General features: G+C 40.9%; 1 protein-coding gene across 1 annotated transcript in view; it reads right to left on the bottom strand.

Moving 5' to 3' along the window:
- The window catches only part of TEX11 (testis expressed 11), a 52,837-nt gene extending 37,538 nt beyond the window's left edge, over nucleotides 1-15,299 (bottom strand). Inside the window, exons 1-13 of the mRNA XM_054995839.1 lie at nucleotides 15,287-15,299; nucleotides 14,764-14,885; nucleotides 13,077-13,161; nucleotides 11,774-11,853; nucleotides 11,022-11,102; nucleotides 10,815-10,928; nucleotides 8,879-8,959; nucleotides 8,631-8,716; nucleotides 7,542-7,599; nucleotides 7,319-7,414; nucleotides 3,467-3,548; nucleotides 2,899-2,977; nucleotides 1,896-2,047 (exon numbers count right to left, since the gene is read on the bottom strand). Coding sequence (XP_054851814.1) covers nucleotides 1,896-2,047; nucleotides 2,899-2,977; nucleotides 3,467-3,548; nucleotides 7,319-7,414; nucleotides 7,542-7,599; nucleotides 8,631-8,716; nucleotides 8,879-8,959; nucleotides 10,815-10,928; nucleotides 11,022-11,102; nucleotides 11,774-11,853; nucleotides 13,077-13,161; nucleotides 14,764-14,885; nucleotides 15,287-15,299 — 1,129 coding nt within the window. The remainder of the gene's footprint in view (nucleotides 1-1,895; nucleotides 2,048-2,898; nucleotides 2,978-3,466; nucleotides 3,549-7,318; nucleotides 7,415-7,541; nucleotides 7,600-8,630; nucleotides 8,717-8,878; nucleotides 8,960-10,814; nucleotides 10,929-11,021; nucleotides 11,103-11,773; nucleotides 11,854-13,076; nucleotides 13,162-14,763; nucleotides 14,886-15,286) is intronic.
- Between the last annotated feature and the right edge of the window lie 244 nt (nucleotides 15,300-15,543).

Here is a 15,543-nt window from a genome sequence, read left to right as displayed (position 1 = left end):
GGGACATTGGCAAGAAACACGTCCAGAGAACCTCTTAACCTTTTCCAGTTTAATAAAATGTGTTGAAAAACAACAAACTGTCTGTCTGTTTGCTTGCTTCCTGATGATGACAGTAGCCCGCCCCAAGGATGTCTTTTCACACATCCCCGCAAATGTTTCCTGGCTCAAGGTTGGGATGGATGAGGTGGGCTCTGCTGCCAGGAGTAGGTGTCAATTAGCACCTTGGGGCCCCATCCAGCTTCTCTGCCCCCTTCCCCCCCAATGTAACTTCTGGCAGTGGAATGGGAATTGAAGTGTGGCCCATGAATGTCTAGCAGGGCAGGATGGGGGGGGGGGTCACCACTGAGGACTTTCATTCTCTGACAGACAGACCTGCTGACATCTGATAAGCCAGGCAGATGACCGCTGCATGCAGGGGAAGGGGAAGATTGCTGCTGAGAGGTGGGGGATGTGGAGTGACATCTTGAGATCTCCAGGGCTCCTCTTCCAGGAGGATGGACCACCCTCCTTTTCGCTGTTTACGGAGGCAGGGAAGGACTTGGGAAATCTGGTGTGGGGAGAGAGTGGATGACACCCCCGGAGCTGTTTCTCCAGTCCCATAGGCCGTCAGTCCCCTCTGGGGGGGGCGTCACCCCAGGACCAGAGCATAGCTCTCAAGGTCCAACCTGCGTTCTCCTTGCATCTTTGTGATGCAATGATGTGTTCAAAATGGCGCCGCCTCAAGTCTCTGGGTGCTTTTCACTCCCATCACCTCCAATGGGCCTTCTGGCCTCTCGTGTGATTTTCAACGGGCATTCCTGTCACTCATTGAAGAACTCACCCCTCCCCTGGGACCTGATCCCAAATGCTACAGGCTACGAGTGCAACCCTCACTGGGTCTTGCTGCCTTTCTGATCCCACTTTTCAGGGAGGGGATCCTGTTTCTCATGGTAGCGGGGGCGGGGGCGGGGAGGGGATTTGCAGGCACAAAGAGCTGCAGCCATCAGCCTGGCCCTCATCAGAAATGGGGGTTGGACGGGTGAGCCCTGGGCAAGAGGGTGGGTGCCCTGTCTGAACCTTCAGTGTTACCTCTGCCCTCCCCCCTGGGCAGGGATGCCTGCTTCCTGATGCGGGGGGGAAGGGGGTGTTGGTGGGCAGTGGGGATCACGGCCTCCCCATTTGCTGCACCACTCCTCGCCCCTTTTGTGCCTGTCAGGGGAGTGGTGTGGCCATTGGCTGGTGTAGGCGGGGTTGTCAGGAGAATGGCGGGAGGGTGCTCTTGGCAGCGGCCATGTCTCGCCTCGCTGAACTTGGGCGCTGGTGTAGGTCTCCCACAAAAGTCCATAGGGAGTGGTGGAGCAGCGCCACTTTTATGTCGACATGCGGTGCCAGTGCCAAGCTAGCCCTTAGGATTTGGCTGACTGACAAATATACAAGCCTGCAAGCAGAATCCCTATTAGAACCAATGCCTCTAAACACATATTGCCCAAAACTTCAAAGCTACGTAGCCAAAGCCAAAATTTCCATCTGTATATTTCTGAAGTTGGGTTCTAGGAATATACTTACTACCTGATCTAAAATGTGTGATGTCCAACAGAATTCATGAAAATTTACTTCCAAATAAGTGTGCTTCAGTTTGTAGTCATAAGTCAACAAGACTTATGATATGACCTAAGCAAAATTACACCCTTCTAAGGCCATTGAAGTCAATGGGTTTAGAAGGGTGTAAACTCTGATTAGGACTGTAATGTTAAACTAGTGTAATCATGATCAAGATAAAGATCACAGACAGACAGATGAGGGACGAACAGTCATATATACTTTCCTCACTTGAAAAGAGCCCCTTCCCTCATCTCAAATTGTAAATTTCTCCCCAGTGACTGCCTGACACTATCTAGAGAAGCCAGGGCACCAACCATCAATGATATCTTCAATCATTTTCTTGGCATGTGGTTCCTTCATTCTCTGTAACAGGAGTTCAATGTGAAGGAGAATGGCTCTGCCAACATCTGGGGATCCGTCAAACAGCTGAGTGACTGACTTCAGAAAGTCAAAACCAATAGTGTCCCTGTATATACAAAGACCACAAAAAAGAGAGAAGCTGGGCATACATGCTGACTTCAAAAGAAACATGAACTAAGCATTACTTACAGTGAAATCCTAAGCAGAGTTACTCCAATCTAGGCCCATTGAAGTCATCGGGCTTAGACTGGACTCGGAGTAACTCTGCTTAGGATTTCATTGTTAATTTCTCAGGACCAAGCTAGAAGTGACGAATTACACTTGAATGGCAAGTGAACAGACTCACATGCATTCCTCCCTGTTCACTTGCGCTCCACTTGATCACTATGTCACAACCCACATTCCCATCAACAAAGAAAGAACTTCAAGGCCCTGCTCGTTTGATACCAAAAGCTTCAAGATACCTAAATCTTCATGAAACTCAAGTAGTTTCTTTCACATTACCAGCAGTATCCTAACCAAACAACAGAACTTCTGAACAATCTGCTTATCACTGCAATTAAACAAATGGCAGACCTCTAACTGGCTAGCCAGTCTATGTCCCTAAATTTTACTCTTCAAACTGTTCGGTACATCAGACGTTTAAGGGAAAATAATCACTCTCCTTTACTGCTTATCGCCTCCCTCTAGCTGATACTCCAGTACTTGTTATCTTACAGAGTTATTTCTGCCCTATAATATATCACTCTTGCACTTGTCACAACTTCATTCTCTGTCCAGTATTTTTTCCAACCATTCTGTAATCCCCTGAGGATGACCACAATGGCTGGTCACAACAGGGGCCAAGTAGAGCTCACTGGAAGGCATGAGAAGCTCCATCAGAATTAACATGTTTTATCCTCCTTAGCTATTTTTGTTAACAAGAATCTTCCACAGGCCCATCTGAGATCCATGTACCTCTCATGCTTCAGAAGAAGCTTTGCTGTGTCCAGGCAAATATCCAAAGAAAACTTATGGTGCAGGAGTTCAGTAACAGCTAAATAAGAAAAATCAGCCATGTTATCTGAGTCACTAGGGGGGAAAAGGTAAAGTTCAAGTATTTTGCCATGTACAAAACAATGCAATGAACAGCTGACATTTTCGACTGATTTCCAAGAAATAAAGGATGCAACATCCTAATGATGAAGCTAGGCTGAGTTGTCATGAAAGGGATGAACAGGACTGCCTCTCTTCAGCATCAGCAAAGGTTTTGCTATCCATTTTCCTTGATTTTGTGCAATCTTTTGGTGGATGAGCCCTTCCAGTTTTCTTATTAATGGGAATTAATTGCCAACTAGAGCAAGGGCAGCTATAGGAGTTTTGCATGCTTGAGTCAAGAGAAATCCCTCTCTTCTTCCATGCTGTAAATGCATGGGAATATTCAATTTCCTACATTCCTCTTTCAGTATCATTTCAAAGTCTACCTCAGTCCATCAAGAAGCTAGTCCATATGGATTCTGTGACTAGTTCAAATCAAACATGGTACCTGAACCAACATCTTCATCTGATGCACAGCCCTTCAAGAGGATTTTAATTTTCAAGAAAAAACCAGCTGGATGCAAATTCTCCTATAAATCAAGAAATCAAGGCATTAGTTTGACAGCCAAACTATTTTTGTTGGATTCAGATTATTTTTAACTGGCTGCTGTCACAGCTCAGCCTATTCATTATAAATCTGAAGGCATGTCAGGAACCTGTCATCAGCACATTCCATAATGCGTGTCAAAATTTATTTTAATTTTAATTTAAAACATCCTCAGCAAACTCTTAAATGAGGCAGTTTCCCAGTTTTGCATCCCTTAAATAAATAAAGATGCCTGGGCTCATTGATAAGAGAAAGGTGAACGGATGAAGAATTCCAAACTGACCCTGTCTTTCCCTTCTGACTCAAGACAACATACAGAACACAGTAAAAGTCTCCCTAAGAAAATGCTTGCAATTGAAACCCCATTAAAAGCCTTTGCAAATAAAACAGCTGTACAGCTCCTCTTAAAATCTTTTAATGACAGGCATCCCACCCACTTCCTCCGGAAGTCCATTCAACAAAATGGAAGCCACTATAGAAGAGGAATAGGCTCCAGAAGATGCCTAGTGAACCATCTTAAGAAGATGGAACAATTAAAAACTGCAGTGGGAGCACAGGGACATAAGGGAAGAGGTTGTTCTTCAGAAATGTGGGTCCTAGGCCATGAAGACATTTATAGGTTACAACCTACACCTTGAATTGAACTTGGAAACAAGCTGACAGCTAATGTAGCTGGTTGTTGTGGATTTTCTGGGCTATATAGCTGTGGTCTTGGCATTGTAGTTCCTGACGTTTCGCTAGCAGCTGTGACTGGCATCTTCAGAGGTGTAGCACCCAAATGTAGCTGCTAATGTAGCTGTTTTGAAATAAGCAAGTTGTGTTCCTATCAGCTAGCCACTAACAGTAATTGGCCTGCCATATTCTGAACCAGTTGTAGTTTCTAAGTTGTCTTCAAGGGCAGCTCAACATAAGAGCATGTTACATAATTTTGGCTACAGGGTTCTCCCATTCTCTGCTGCTTTCTCCCCATGTTTGCTCTTGTAGGAAAAAAAAATCTTAGCTTTTCCCACTCCATCCCACTCACTGGTATCACTCACATCTTAGGCAAACAAATGAAGAAGGAAAGAAAAAGAGGAAGTCCCTTTGCCAGACTACTATTACAGATATTTCTATAGGAGGGAGGGGATACAAGAAAGAACTCTCCTTTACTCCTGGTTGGGGGGAAAATTCTAGTTAAGTGGGGGGACCTATTGGAACAGGAGGATTCAGCACTGTTTTTTCCCTCACGTTTCAGAGGGGAACAAACCAAAGAGTTAGAAAGACAGAGAGGTCAGGGCACTCTGTTTACTGCTCTGACTGACCTTTGATAGGTAGATTGCTATTCTCAGGATTTCCTTCTCCTGACTTCCTCCTTCTCACTTCTGTTCTTGGCTTTGTTTCAGGCAACATCTCTCTCCTTCTCCTCCCTCCATCTTGGAAACATGGATGCAGGACTTGTCCTGGCATCCATGTCCATCCTTAGACTAGACAGGTAGTTAGGATCTGCCTCTCCTCCTTTCCTATCAGAGTATGGAGTTCCTACAATAAGGAACTCTTATTTCTTTTCTAAATATAAAACAAGTGCTTGATTTGTTATTTTCTCTCCTGCACACACACCAGGCAGAAGAACCAGCTCACAACCACCTATAATCACGTTTTCTCTGCTAAACAATGGACTCTGCTAATGGCCCAAACATGGAATCCTTTAATTAGGTTTCTGGGGTCAACATACAATTTATTTATCAGGACCATCCTCCAGCACATTCTCGCCTATGCTACTTGAAACTGCTACCATGCTGCTCAAAATTAGTGTTCCTCTGAGCAATCGTGATTTCTTGTATATTTGTGTAGAAGAATGAAAGGCCTTGTAGATTGTATGGAAGCATTTAATTCCAATATATGAATGAGAGTTCTTGTGCAACACTCCACTTACACAAGGAAAGCAGCCTTTTGACAAATCAATAATCAATACTACATTCTCATTAAAGTCAGGAAGTTATATTGGTCTAATGTAACAGAATCCTCAGTCAAGTAAGGCACTTATTTGGTACAAACCCATATGAATGTATATTAATTTAATTAACTAATTAAAAAAGGGAAATAAGAAGTCTTATTTGTTAGTGTTATTATAACAAAAAAAAAAACCCAGGAAGCCTAATGACATTCATTAATATTTGTGATTCTGGCACCTGCTTGTCTGATATATAGATTGTTCAAGCAAAATTCAGATTTGGCAAGGAGGTGAGATAATGAAACTAACATGGAACTTTCCCAATCATCACAGTCAAACAGATATTGCAACAGATGATATTTTCCATATAAATATTTGTTTCCACAGTGTTTCCACATACCATCAGTGGCTTGGGAAGAGGTTTCTTATTCTGTATAAGAAGCATTCATTCCACCAACACCAACCTTTCTTTACCTGATAGGATTCCTTTCTCTTTGAAATGAAGTGTTTTCAGGTTCTTTTGAGTACTTTGGTATTAGTGTTACTACTGTGTGGAAGCGTAATTGATTTAATATTTTTCTAGTGTTGAGAAAGTATTACTGTTTAGCTCATACGTGACTTTTAGGTCTGCTTGTTTTAACTTTGGTTGTAGTGCCTGTCTGTTAATTCTGTATTCTATCTATGTTAGTGCCACTAACTTTGTGTTACTGTGGCTATTTGTAGTACCCAAAAATACTGAGTTCTTGTGTACATCACCACAATATACACATTTTGTGATTTCCACCAAGCATTATTCTTCAGAGTTTGGTTTTTAGCAAATGCTCACTCACTATCTGAACAATGAGCGGAAGAAGGGAAATTGAGCTTCAAAGCAGGTATGGAGGTTCTGCACCCCTGCCTTTCCTGGGGTGCCAATGCATGCTGTTGCCTCCTCTCTTATACTTTTGCCTGCCTTTTTGGGGTACCAACTGCCTCCCTATGCCTTCTGTGCATCTGTGCCTGCCTTTCTTGAATAACAAATGCCTAATTGTGTTCAATCAGTAATATTCTGTGCCTTCTGGAAGGTGCCAAAAGCGTCTGCATGCCAGAATTTTAAACAGCTATGAAACTGGTACTGTTTCTCCTATCTGCTTGAAATTTGGCAGGAAGGATGCTTTTATGATAAAATCCCTGAAAATTTCTACACAACTGAATAGAAAGCTGAACTGTATGTCTTTCCCACTAAAACTACTGGAAAAGAATTAATATAATAATAAAATTAAAATTAATGTTTTAAAACAAAAATAACACACTCATCTATGAACCAAGGTCAATTCCCCTCCCTGACAGGGAAGCTTACTGGGTGAAATGGTCAGTCACATACTCTAAAACTAACTTACCTCACAAGGTTGTTCTGAGGATAAAATATAGGAGAGAAGTATGATGTAAGCCACTTTGGATCCCCATTGGGGTGAAAGGCAGGATATAAATCAAGTTTTTTTTTTAAAAAAAAAACACAAGTGTTTATAATCCAGCATTTAAGATTTTGAGTTACACAGTACTTTTCCTCAGGCTAAATATTCAGTTTTTTTAAAGGTTTCCAAGTAAAATAAAGCTGTTAAGTCTTAGGTTGAGTCTTAAGATGACAATGGAATAAAATTTTCTTTCAGACTGAGATACATAATGATATAAGTCAATCATCCCACACAGGCTTTGGGGAAGATACTTGTAGATTTAACTCCATTGACTGCAACAACCTTAGCAGGAATGCAGCTAGTCCTTGTGATTAAATCAAAAGAGAATCTTTTAAGTTATGACTTGCAATCAATAATAAGCTATATTACCTTATTAGCCAACGTGATAGCCCTGATAGCTTTGTCTTGATACTCTTTGTAGTCCCACTCCAAATAGACAGTAGCTAGTAACCGCAGCACTTTGGCCTACAAATTAAAAGAAATTAATATTTAAATATAAAAGGCACATGTGAATGGGCCAAAGTTCTAATCCTAAAGGGAAAGGGAGCCCTCAGTGAAGATATAAAAGATTTTACAAAGCTTCCTTCCCTACCTGCATTTCTTGTCCGGGTGAATATTTCTCATCCATCTTTCCAATTTCATAGCTCTGGCTGCAAAAGAGGGAAAACCAGCAGAAGACTGGCTAATCATTTATGGAGCAGGGTGGTTAAGCAAGGGAGGCCCAACCATTCTAAAGCTGTATTTACAAAGGATACTGTGCTGCATAAGAATAACTATATCAGATGTTCATCCACAGTATTGAATTTGCTCTGGCAGTTGTTTACATACAGCATCCCATAACACACTATGCCATGGATAAGACCCTTTTAAGCCTGTGAAGGGAATGAGGTTTTATTTAATACTCGCTTAGAGAAGTACCAAGGACTCATTCTCTCCAGGTTGTATGGGCCCCAGTATCATCCCAGAAGGCCCCCACAAAGTTCCCAATTGAAATGGCAGTTTAAATCACATCCATTCATGTGCTCTGAGCACCCTCAACTCATTTTGCCAGAAGAAAGGTTTTAACTTGGCTTTATACTCATACATGGAATTATTCATGAGAACATGTCCTAGCCTGCCTTTTCAAGAGGCAAGATGGGTCTTTTGTTATCAGATTTGCTTCCAGGTAAGCAACTCAAACTGCTACTTCAGTTCCAGCATGCAGCACAGGAACATTTGGTTAGTTTGTCCCTCCTTGTTCAAGAAAGAAATATATGATAGAGTACTTGCATGAACTTACAAAACATCATGGGCTAACTCAGTATTGCATGCAGAGGAATATTACAAAAATCTCAAAGGTTGTGTTCTTTAAGAAGTTTTAGGAGATGGTTGTTTAGAGTTTGAAACCAGCAAGGGAAGGGGGCACAAAACATTTCCTATGGTTGTTGCTTCTTTGCTCCATTTGTACCCCTCACACCATAGCTCCTTCTTCCCCTCTAAATGTACTCTCACTTCACTAGTCCCTGTACATCCAGAAGAAACTTTTAGCCACTAGAAGGTGCTATATTATTGAGTTCCTAGAAGTGCATGTTGATGTTCTGAACTTAATTAGTCTCTTGCATATCTAATAGGATCGTGTACTCTCTCTACAATGGACCAAGAAAAGCATTTATCGATTATGCTGTTTTCCCCATGACATTACCTGAGCCAAAAGGAGCTCTGTTCATATCTCTTCAGTTCGTAAGTTTCCACACCAAAGTTATAGCACAGGAGGGAAAGGTAACAGCTCTACAATAAAAAAGTAATTTTCATTTTGTTATTAACTGCTGTACTTAAAAAAAGTTAGGAATAGAAACAGAAAGACAGCACTTCTTATAATTTCCACTGCAATGGAACAGGGCAATGTGTGCTTCAGTTCACCATTACAAGGACAATCACTCAGTCAGTAACCTCTTTTGGCAGCCTCATCAGGATGTCTTTGCATCGCTGTACACATGTGACTGCTTTCTGAAAATCTCCTTCAGCTACTGCCTGAGAAAACAATAGAACATTCCAATGAGCTCCTTAGGGCAATTTTAAGTTAACATTTTTAAATTATAGTAAACTAGATCAGTATTAGAAGCATGTTCACAAAATGAGATCCATTTCCACAAAGTGACACTTTCCTATGGAAGCCCCACAGCAGCAACAGAGCTTTCAGATGACAGATTTCCCCATATTTTCCCTGTCCCAGTTCCCATGTTGGCCATTCTCCTCCCAAAGGGGCTTTCTCTGAGGTTTTCTTTTTAACTGATAAGGGACATATTGATATGCCATTTGATTTTATACCAATTTCTGATCAAGTAAAACCGTTTAAAAAGCCCTTTGGTGGCATTATTATTTTATTATTTATAGTCTGCCTTTTTCACTGAGCTCCAAGGCGGATTAAACAGTGTAAGTGAAAATACAATATAATAGTACAGTAATGAATAACACTTAGACATTCAGTGAAAGAGATCCAAAAGGGTATAGTAGCAGAAAATTTGGAAACAAGGATAAAGCCGATGTGGAAACTCCCTAGTAGGTGCATGTCTACATCAGCAGATAGTACCCGACAGTGCAGCTTATAGTTCCTGTTCCTACCAAGGCACCTCTCTGAGCTACTTCTTATGACACAGCTCTATAATCTTGGTAGAAAGCTCTCCTGAATAATTCAGGTTTTCATAGTTTGCAGAAAGCCAGGAGAGTGGGAGCTTTCCTGACCACCTAAAGCAGGCCATTCCATAAGGTGGGGCTACCACAGAGAAAGCATGTGTTGATTTTACTCAGCTGCAGAGTGTATCTGCAGAAGGCCCTGTCCAGATGAGTGAAACTGCTATGGCGGAATATGGGGGAGAGGCAGTTGCACAGATATCAGGGGCCAAGGCCATGAAGGGCTTTGAATGTGATAGCCATGACCTTGAACTGAGCCCAGCAACCAATGGGAAGCTGATGGAGTGACTGCAGAATAGGAGTGATATGAATGCTCCACCTAAATCCTGAGAATTAATAAGCTGCAGCATTCTGCACCAGCTGGAGATTCCAAGTAAATTCTGAGGGAACACCTGTGTATTCACCTGTGTAATACCTGTGTATTACAGTAGTCTAGTCTCGATGTTACTGTGCCATGAATCCAGGTGGCCAGATTGGTTAGAAGCACAATGTCCTTCAAGATCTCTGCTTTTCCAGCCAGCATCCCGTCTTGTCTGGGTTTAGTTTCAATTTGTTTGCTTTCAGTTAATTAACAACAGCTGTCAAGCAATGACTAAGTATCTCTACTGTATCATCACAAGATTTGGATAACAGGATACAGAGCTAGGTGTCATCTGCATATCGATGGCCTCCAATTCCATGGTCACAAATTAGTTCTAAGGGCTTTACGTAAAGGTTGAATAACACGAGAGATAAGATTGTGCCTTGTGGAAACTCCACAAAATAATTCCCACACTGAGGATAGTGGGTCTCCAATAGTAATCCTTTGAGTCTGGAAAAATCCAGGCTTTTCTCCTCACCCAGCAGCCAGCCCACCTTTGCTGCAATCTTTCCTAAAACAACGTAGCAAAGCAGGTTTGGGAAAGATTGCAGAAAAGTTGAGGAAAACTTGGGTGGTGTACAGAAGTACCATGATGTTGTGAGGAGGGATGCAGTGAAAACCCCCCAATTCCTAATAGCATTAAACCTAGGGTAAATCATACATTTGGAAATGGTTGAGGATGTCAGGTTTTTAGAAATATAGGAAACAATTCAATTAATGATAAATATTGGAAGTCTGTGAACTAGGAACTATATCACCTAAACAACAGAAAGATCAGTTGTGCACCCAGATTCTTATAAAGTTACTGCAGCCATAGTTTTTGCACCAACTTACAGATTCAGCCTGATAAGACAGAACTTTGAACACATCCTTTTCAACATCAGCTTTGTGTGTATCAGCTTCACTATAGCTTTTTTTTGTTAGCTGGGCATAGAGGTTCTCCAGCTTCTACAAAACAAAGGATATAGTATTCTAGCAAACAGTAGTATCTCTCATATTATTTACTGAAATACATACTTGCACAAGACTTCACAAACTTACATTCATGGCAATCTCAAGAAATTCATTAGCAAGGGCAAGTTTTTTAACATCCACCCACCCTTTTCCAGTCTTCATAGCCATCTGGAACATAAACGAAATATGTGGGATTAAAAATAACATGGGCATTGGCTGTTGTGAAATCCTATTAAACTGGTAAATATAAACAGAACAACAAAGTCAATAGATCATTACAACAATTGGTCTGACTCTTAATCTAAGACTACAAACAATATATTTTAGAATAGCTCTAAATATCTGCACTGAAATGTCTTCCACATAATTTTACATACTATTTTAGATTGGAGTCCCCATCGTGGTGCCATGGGCACCATGGCACCTGCCAAGTATTTTCAGAAAGTGGATAGGACCAGGAGGGGCTTTTTGCTCAGAAGTGCTTCTGATTAGCCATTAGAGATCTGATTGGCTGTACATATTTTTAAAAAGTTGCTTCAGCAGTAGCTGCATCCATAGTACAAGGATCTTCACTGCATGAGTGAAGGTAAGCTGTATGTATGAAAAACCATTGAATCCTAGAGTGATGTGATGTCACTTTCAAGTTCATGCCAGAAATAATGTCATGTCACTGATGCTACAGAAACTTTTGCGTTTTTTCCCCCTCAGCCTACCGTGTAGGAGTAGGACTTGGACACTACTGCTGACACCTGGCAACCCTATGTGGCAGACATTCTGCAGATTATTGAAAGTAGATACCAATTACAAAAATAATGTACACACTATGGGGTTGCAATTACCAAAATCTGCCTCCGCATCATCTCCTCAGGTGGATTGCTGACTTCACAAAACATCATCAGTTTGCAGGCAACATGGCGCACTATAAGAAGACAGTGTACATAAATGTTGGCAGCTTCCCTGTATCTCCAACCTAAGTGCAGGTTATGACAACAAGCATCTGTGTAGCAGTATAAACACACAATATTCTTGATCGTGAAGACCTCAGACATCCTGAGCATGATAGGCATCAGCACATTCACCTGCAGCTGGTATGTGCCACTCTCATAAAACAAGGTCCTACGATCCTAATTCTTGTCCCTCTCTAGCAACTTGCCAAGTAAAAATGCATTTGATCAAGAGGCTACCTGAGATCCCTAACTTTTGTAAGATTCCTACTTTCCCCCCATAGTACTGACATTACTAGAGAAAGATCCTTTATTCCCTTCCTCTTGATTTTAACAACAACAACAGATTTATATACCGCCCTTCAGGACAACTTAATGCCCACTCAGAGCGGTTTACAAAATATGTCATTATTATCCCCACAACAAACACCCTGGTGAGGTGGGTGGGGCTGAGAGAGCTCCAGAGAACTGTGACTAACCCAAGGTCACCCAGCTGGCTTCAAGTGGAGGAGTGGGGAATCAAATCTAGCTCTCCAGATTAGAGTCCCACACTCTTAGAAAATGCAACAGGGTAACTCTGCTTCAGAGAGCTTATGGTTACATTTGTTCTATAGTAAAGTGAAATGTTGGGCATTTTCTGTTGGATGATGAATTTAATTTATAATGATGAATTTAATTTATAATTGTGGAATTTATATGTATATTTTGTAAGCCTTGCATCCCTTTTTTCAGGAGGAAAGACAGGGTGTAACTATTTTAAATAAAATACAAACAAAAATACTGCAAAGAACATTTCCTGGTTACAAAACATGGCTATCACCAGGGCTTTTTTTCAGCAGGAACGCGGTGGAACCGAGTTCCGGAACCTCTTGAAAATGGTCACATGGCTGGTGGTCCCGCCCTCTGATCTCCAGACAGAGGGGAGTTTAGATTGCCCTCCACGCTTGGCGGCACAGAGGGCAATCTCAACTCCCCTCTGTCTGGAGATCAGAGGGCGGGGCCACCAGCCATGTGACCATTTTCTCCGAGGGCAATCCACTGAGTTCCACCACCTCCTTTCCTAGAAAAGAAGCCCTGGCTATCACACCTGCTTATTTTCAGAGAGGTGTGCACATCCATGAAGACTTACAGCCAGAACAAAAACATTTTGCTTTTTTAGTGTTAAATCTCTGTAGCATGGCAGAGAATTCAAACATACACTTGATTTTTTGCAAATCACTGATAGCAGGATCCATTTTCCTCATCACAGTCCAGTTCCATAAGCTGACAGCACCTTCTTCAATCTATCAGAAAAGAAAAACACAGTTGTTCCTAAAAATTCATATGTTCTTTGACGTTTTAAATAGGAAAAGCATGCCAATAACTAGAACTGTAGAACTGCATTTCTTCAAGATCAGTCAGTTTTAAAAAGGGAGTATGGGAAACTGAATCTTGTTAAATGTCCCATTAGCGTACCCTCATTATATCTACATAAGGTTTTAGAATGATGATTTCAGAGAATAACAGACTTTATGGCTTCCCTCTGGGCTGTCACTATGAATTATTTTTGCTGTCAAATTTTAACATGCAGCTGCATCATATCAGCTCCTAATGTTATATGTAGAATTAAGTATATATGACAACATGGACCTTAACACCATCTTTAAGGATGGAAAACATTAAAAGCTGTCATTATAGTGTTGTCAGTCTCCTTGTGGTAGCTGGACCAGGCACCATGGTACAGGAGCCATTTTATGAAACAGAAATCCAACTTCTTCTCAGAGAGATGGAATAATACAGCAAAATCAAAAAGAGTCCAGTAGCACCTTTAAGACTAACCAACTTTATTGTAGCATAAGCTTTCGAGAATCACAGTTTTCGTCAGATGCAAACTGTGATTCTCAAAAGCTTATGCTACAATAAAGTTGGTTAGTCTTAAAGGTGCTACTGGACTCTTTTTGATTTTGCTACTACAGACTAACACGGCTAACTCCTCTGCAATAATACAGCAGAAACTGTTGCTTCACTGCTTGAGACCCAGCAAGAGAATGGAAAAGGTTCCCTATGACGTGGGTAAAACAGCTCCAGTAACAAGAGAGCAAACCAAAACACATAGAGAAGGCCTCTCAGAATATGGTTACTATATTCCATCACATCTAGCCCAAATTAGTAATTCCAGTGGGGTCATAGTTAGTCTGTTGCAACAAAAACAAAAGGAGGCCTTGTGTCACCTTCAATACCAACAGGTATATTTAAAAAGATGCTTAGTGATTCTGGGCCCCTGGGTAAAAGTTAGTGCCATGGCTTAATGGTAGAGCATCTGCTTGGCTCACAGAAGGACCCAGGTTCAATCTCCAACATCACCAGTCTAAAAGATGAAGTAGTAGGTGGTGTGAAAGACTTTTGTGTATGCAGTTGGTCCCTTAATATTCAATACATGTTGGTTTTTAAAGTAGCACAAGATTCTTTTTTTATTTTGTCCAAATTACGTAACAGGTTATGACATGTTCCTTTTCAGTTTAATTGCTGAGGGCTGCGACTCTCTTCCAGCATAGGTCATAAGTGTAAGTGTTGGTCTAGCAAGGTTGAGCATTTGTTTTTCTTGTTCAAGTTTCTCCACCTGATGCTTTGTGAGTTGTAATCACTTTAGGATGAGCTCCCTTGCTCCCCTTACTGATGTGGAAGACAGACTCAATTTGCTGCTCTGATTATCAATCTCTTTGTGATCAATTCTCAGTAACTCCAGCTCTTAGTATAACAAGACACAAATGTACTTATGTGGGTTAATTACCATTATCGTACACCATAACCATGCACACCAACACTAATCACTGAGGGTTTTTTGGTGGCCATTTCTCTGAATGGTCAGTCTAACTCGGCCAGCACTCCTCTTTCATAGTTTCTACCTGGTCCTTTTGACTCTCATTTTCATTTTCCTGAGTCATGTTTTCTATATCACTGAACAGTTTATCAATGATTTCTGGAGCATTACATTGAGTTTCTCTTTTCATCAGTTCCTGAATAAGTTCTGAAACAAAAAAAATAACAAAACAAGGTAAGTAAAAGGTAGTATTTTATTCCAATAGCAAAATAAACTAGAAGACAAAAAGAGAAGTTGAACACATTGAGCACCTGTTATTTTAGAAATCCCACAGCCTAAAATCAGTTTGTTTCTATCTAGTATAAGTGAAAGAAAATAATGCAAATATAATTGTGGGAGGGATACTACAAGTTATGCTGTCACTGAGTAATCCACACTCTTGCAGACTCAAGATCTCATCATAATTCACTAGGAATATATCTTGTATAAACTTTACTGAAGTGAACAAGAAAGCACACAAGCACACAGAAGTGGTGGATTATGCCATCAGTATTCAATATGCAAAACACTCCCTTTGTCTAGGGTATGAGAGCCAAACTGCTGATTACCTTTCATTTCCATTAAATAACTTTTCCCTTCCATTCTTCTGATTCAGAATAAAGCCCTTTAAAAATAAGGATTTTTAATTATTACATTCATACATCTTGTGCCACATAGAAGCTCTCCATTATATTTTCTTCCAGATACTTATTGCATCTTTTCCTGCAGTATGTTACATCCATTACTAAATGTTATGAGAAGTCTCCAGTCAAAAAAACAAACCAAAAAAGGGATAATTAGTTCAGGACAAAATGTGAATCTTGTC

This window comes from Eublepharis macularius, chromosome 13 (assembly GCF_028583425.1).
Source record: "Eublepharis macularius isolate TG4126 chromosome 13, MPM_Emac_v1.0, whole genome shotgun sequence".
Lineage (NCBI taxonomy): Eukaryota > Metazoa > Chordata > Lepidosauria > Squamata > Eublepharidae > Eublepharis > Eublepharis macularius.
The sequence above is the reverse complement of the archived record's forward strand: the minus strand, read 5'-3'. Positions and strand labels throughout refer to the sequence as shown.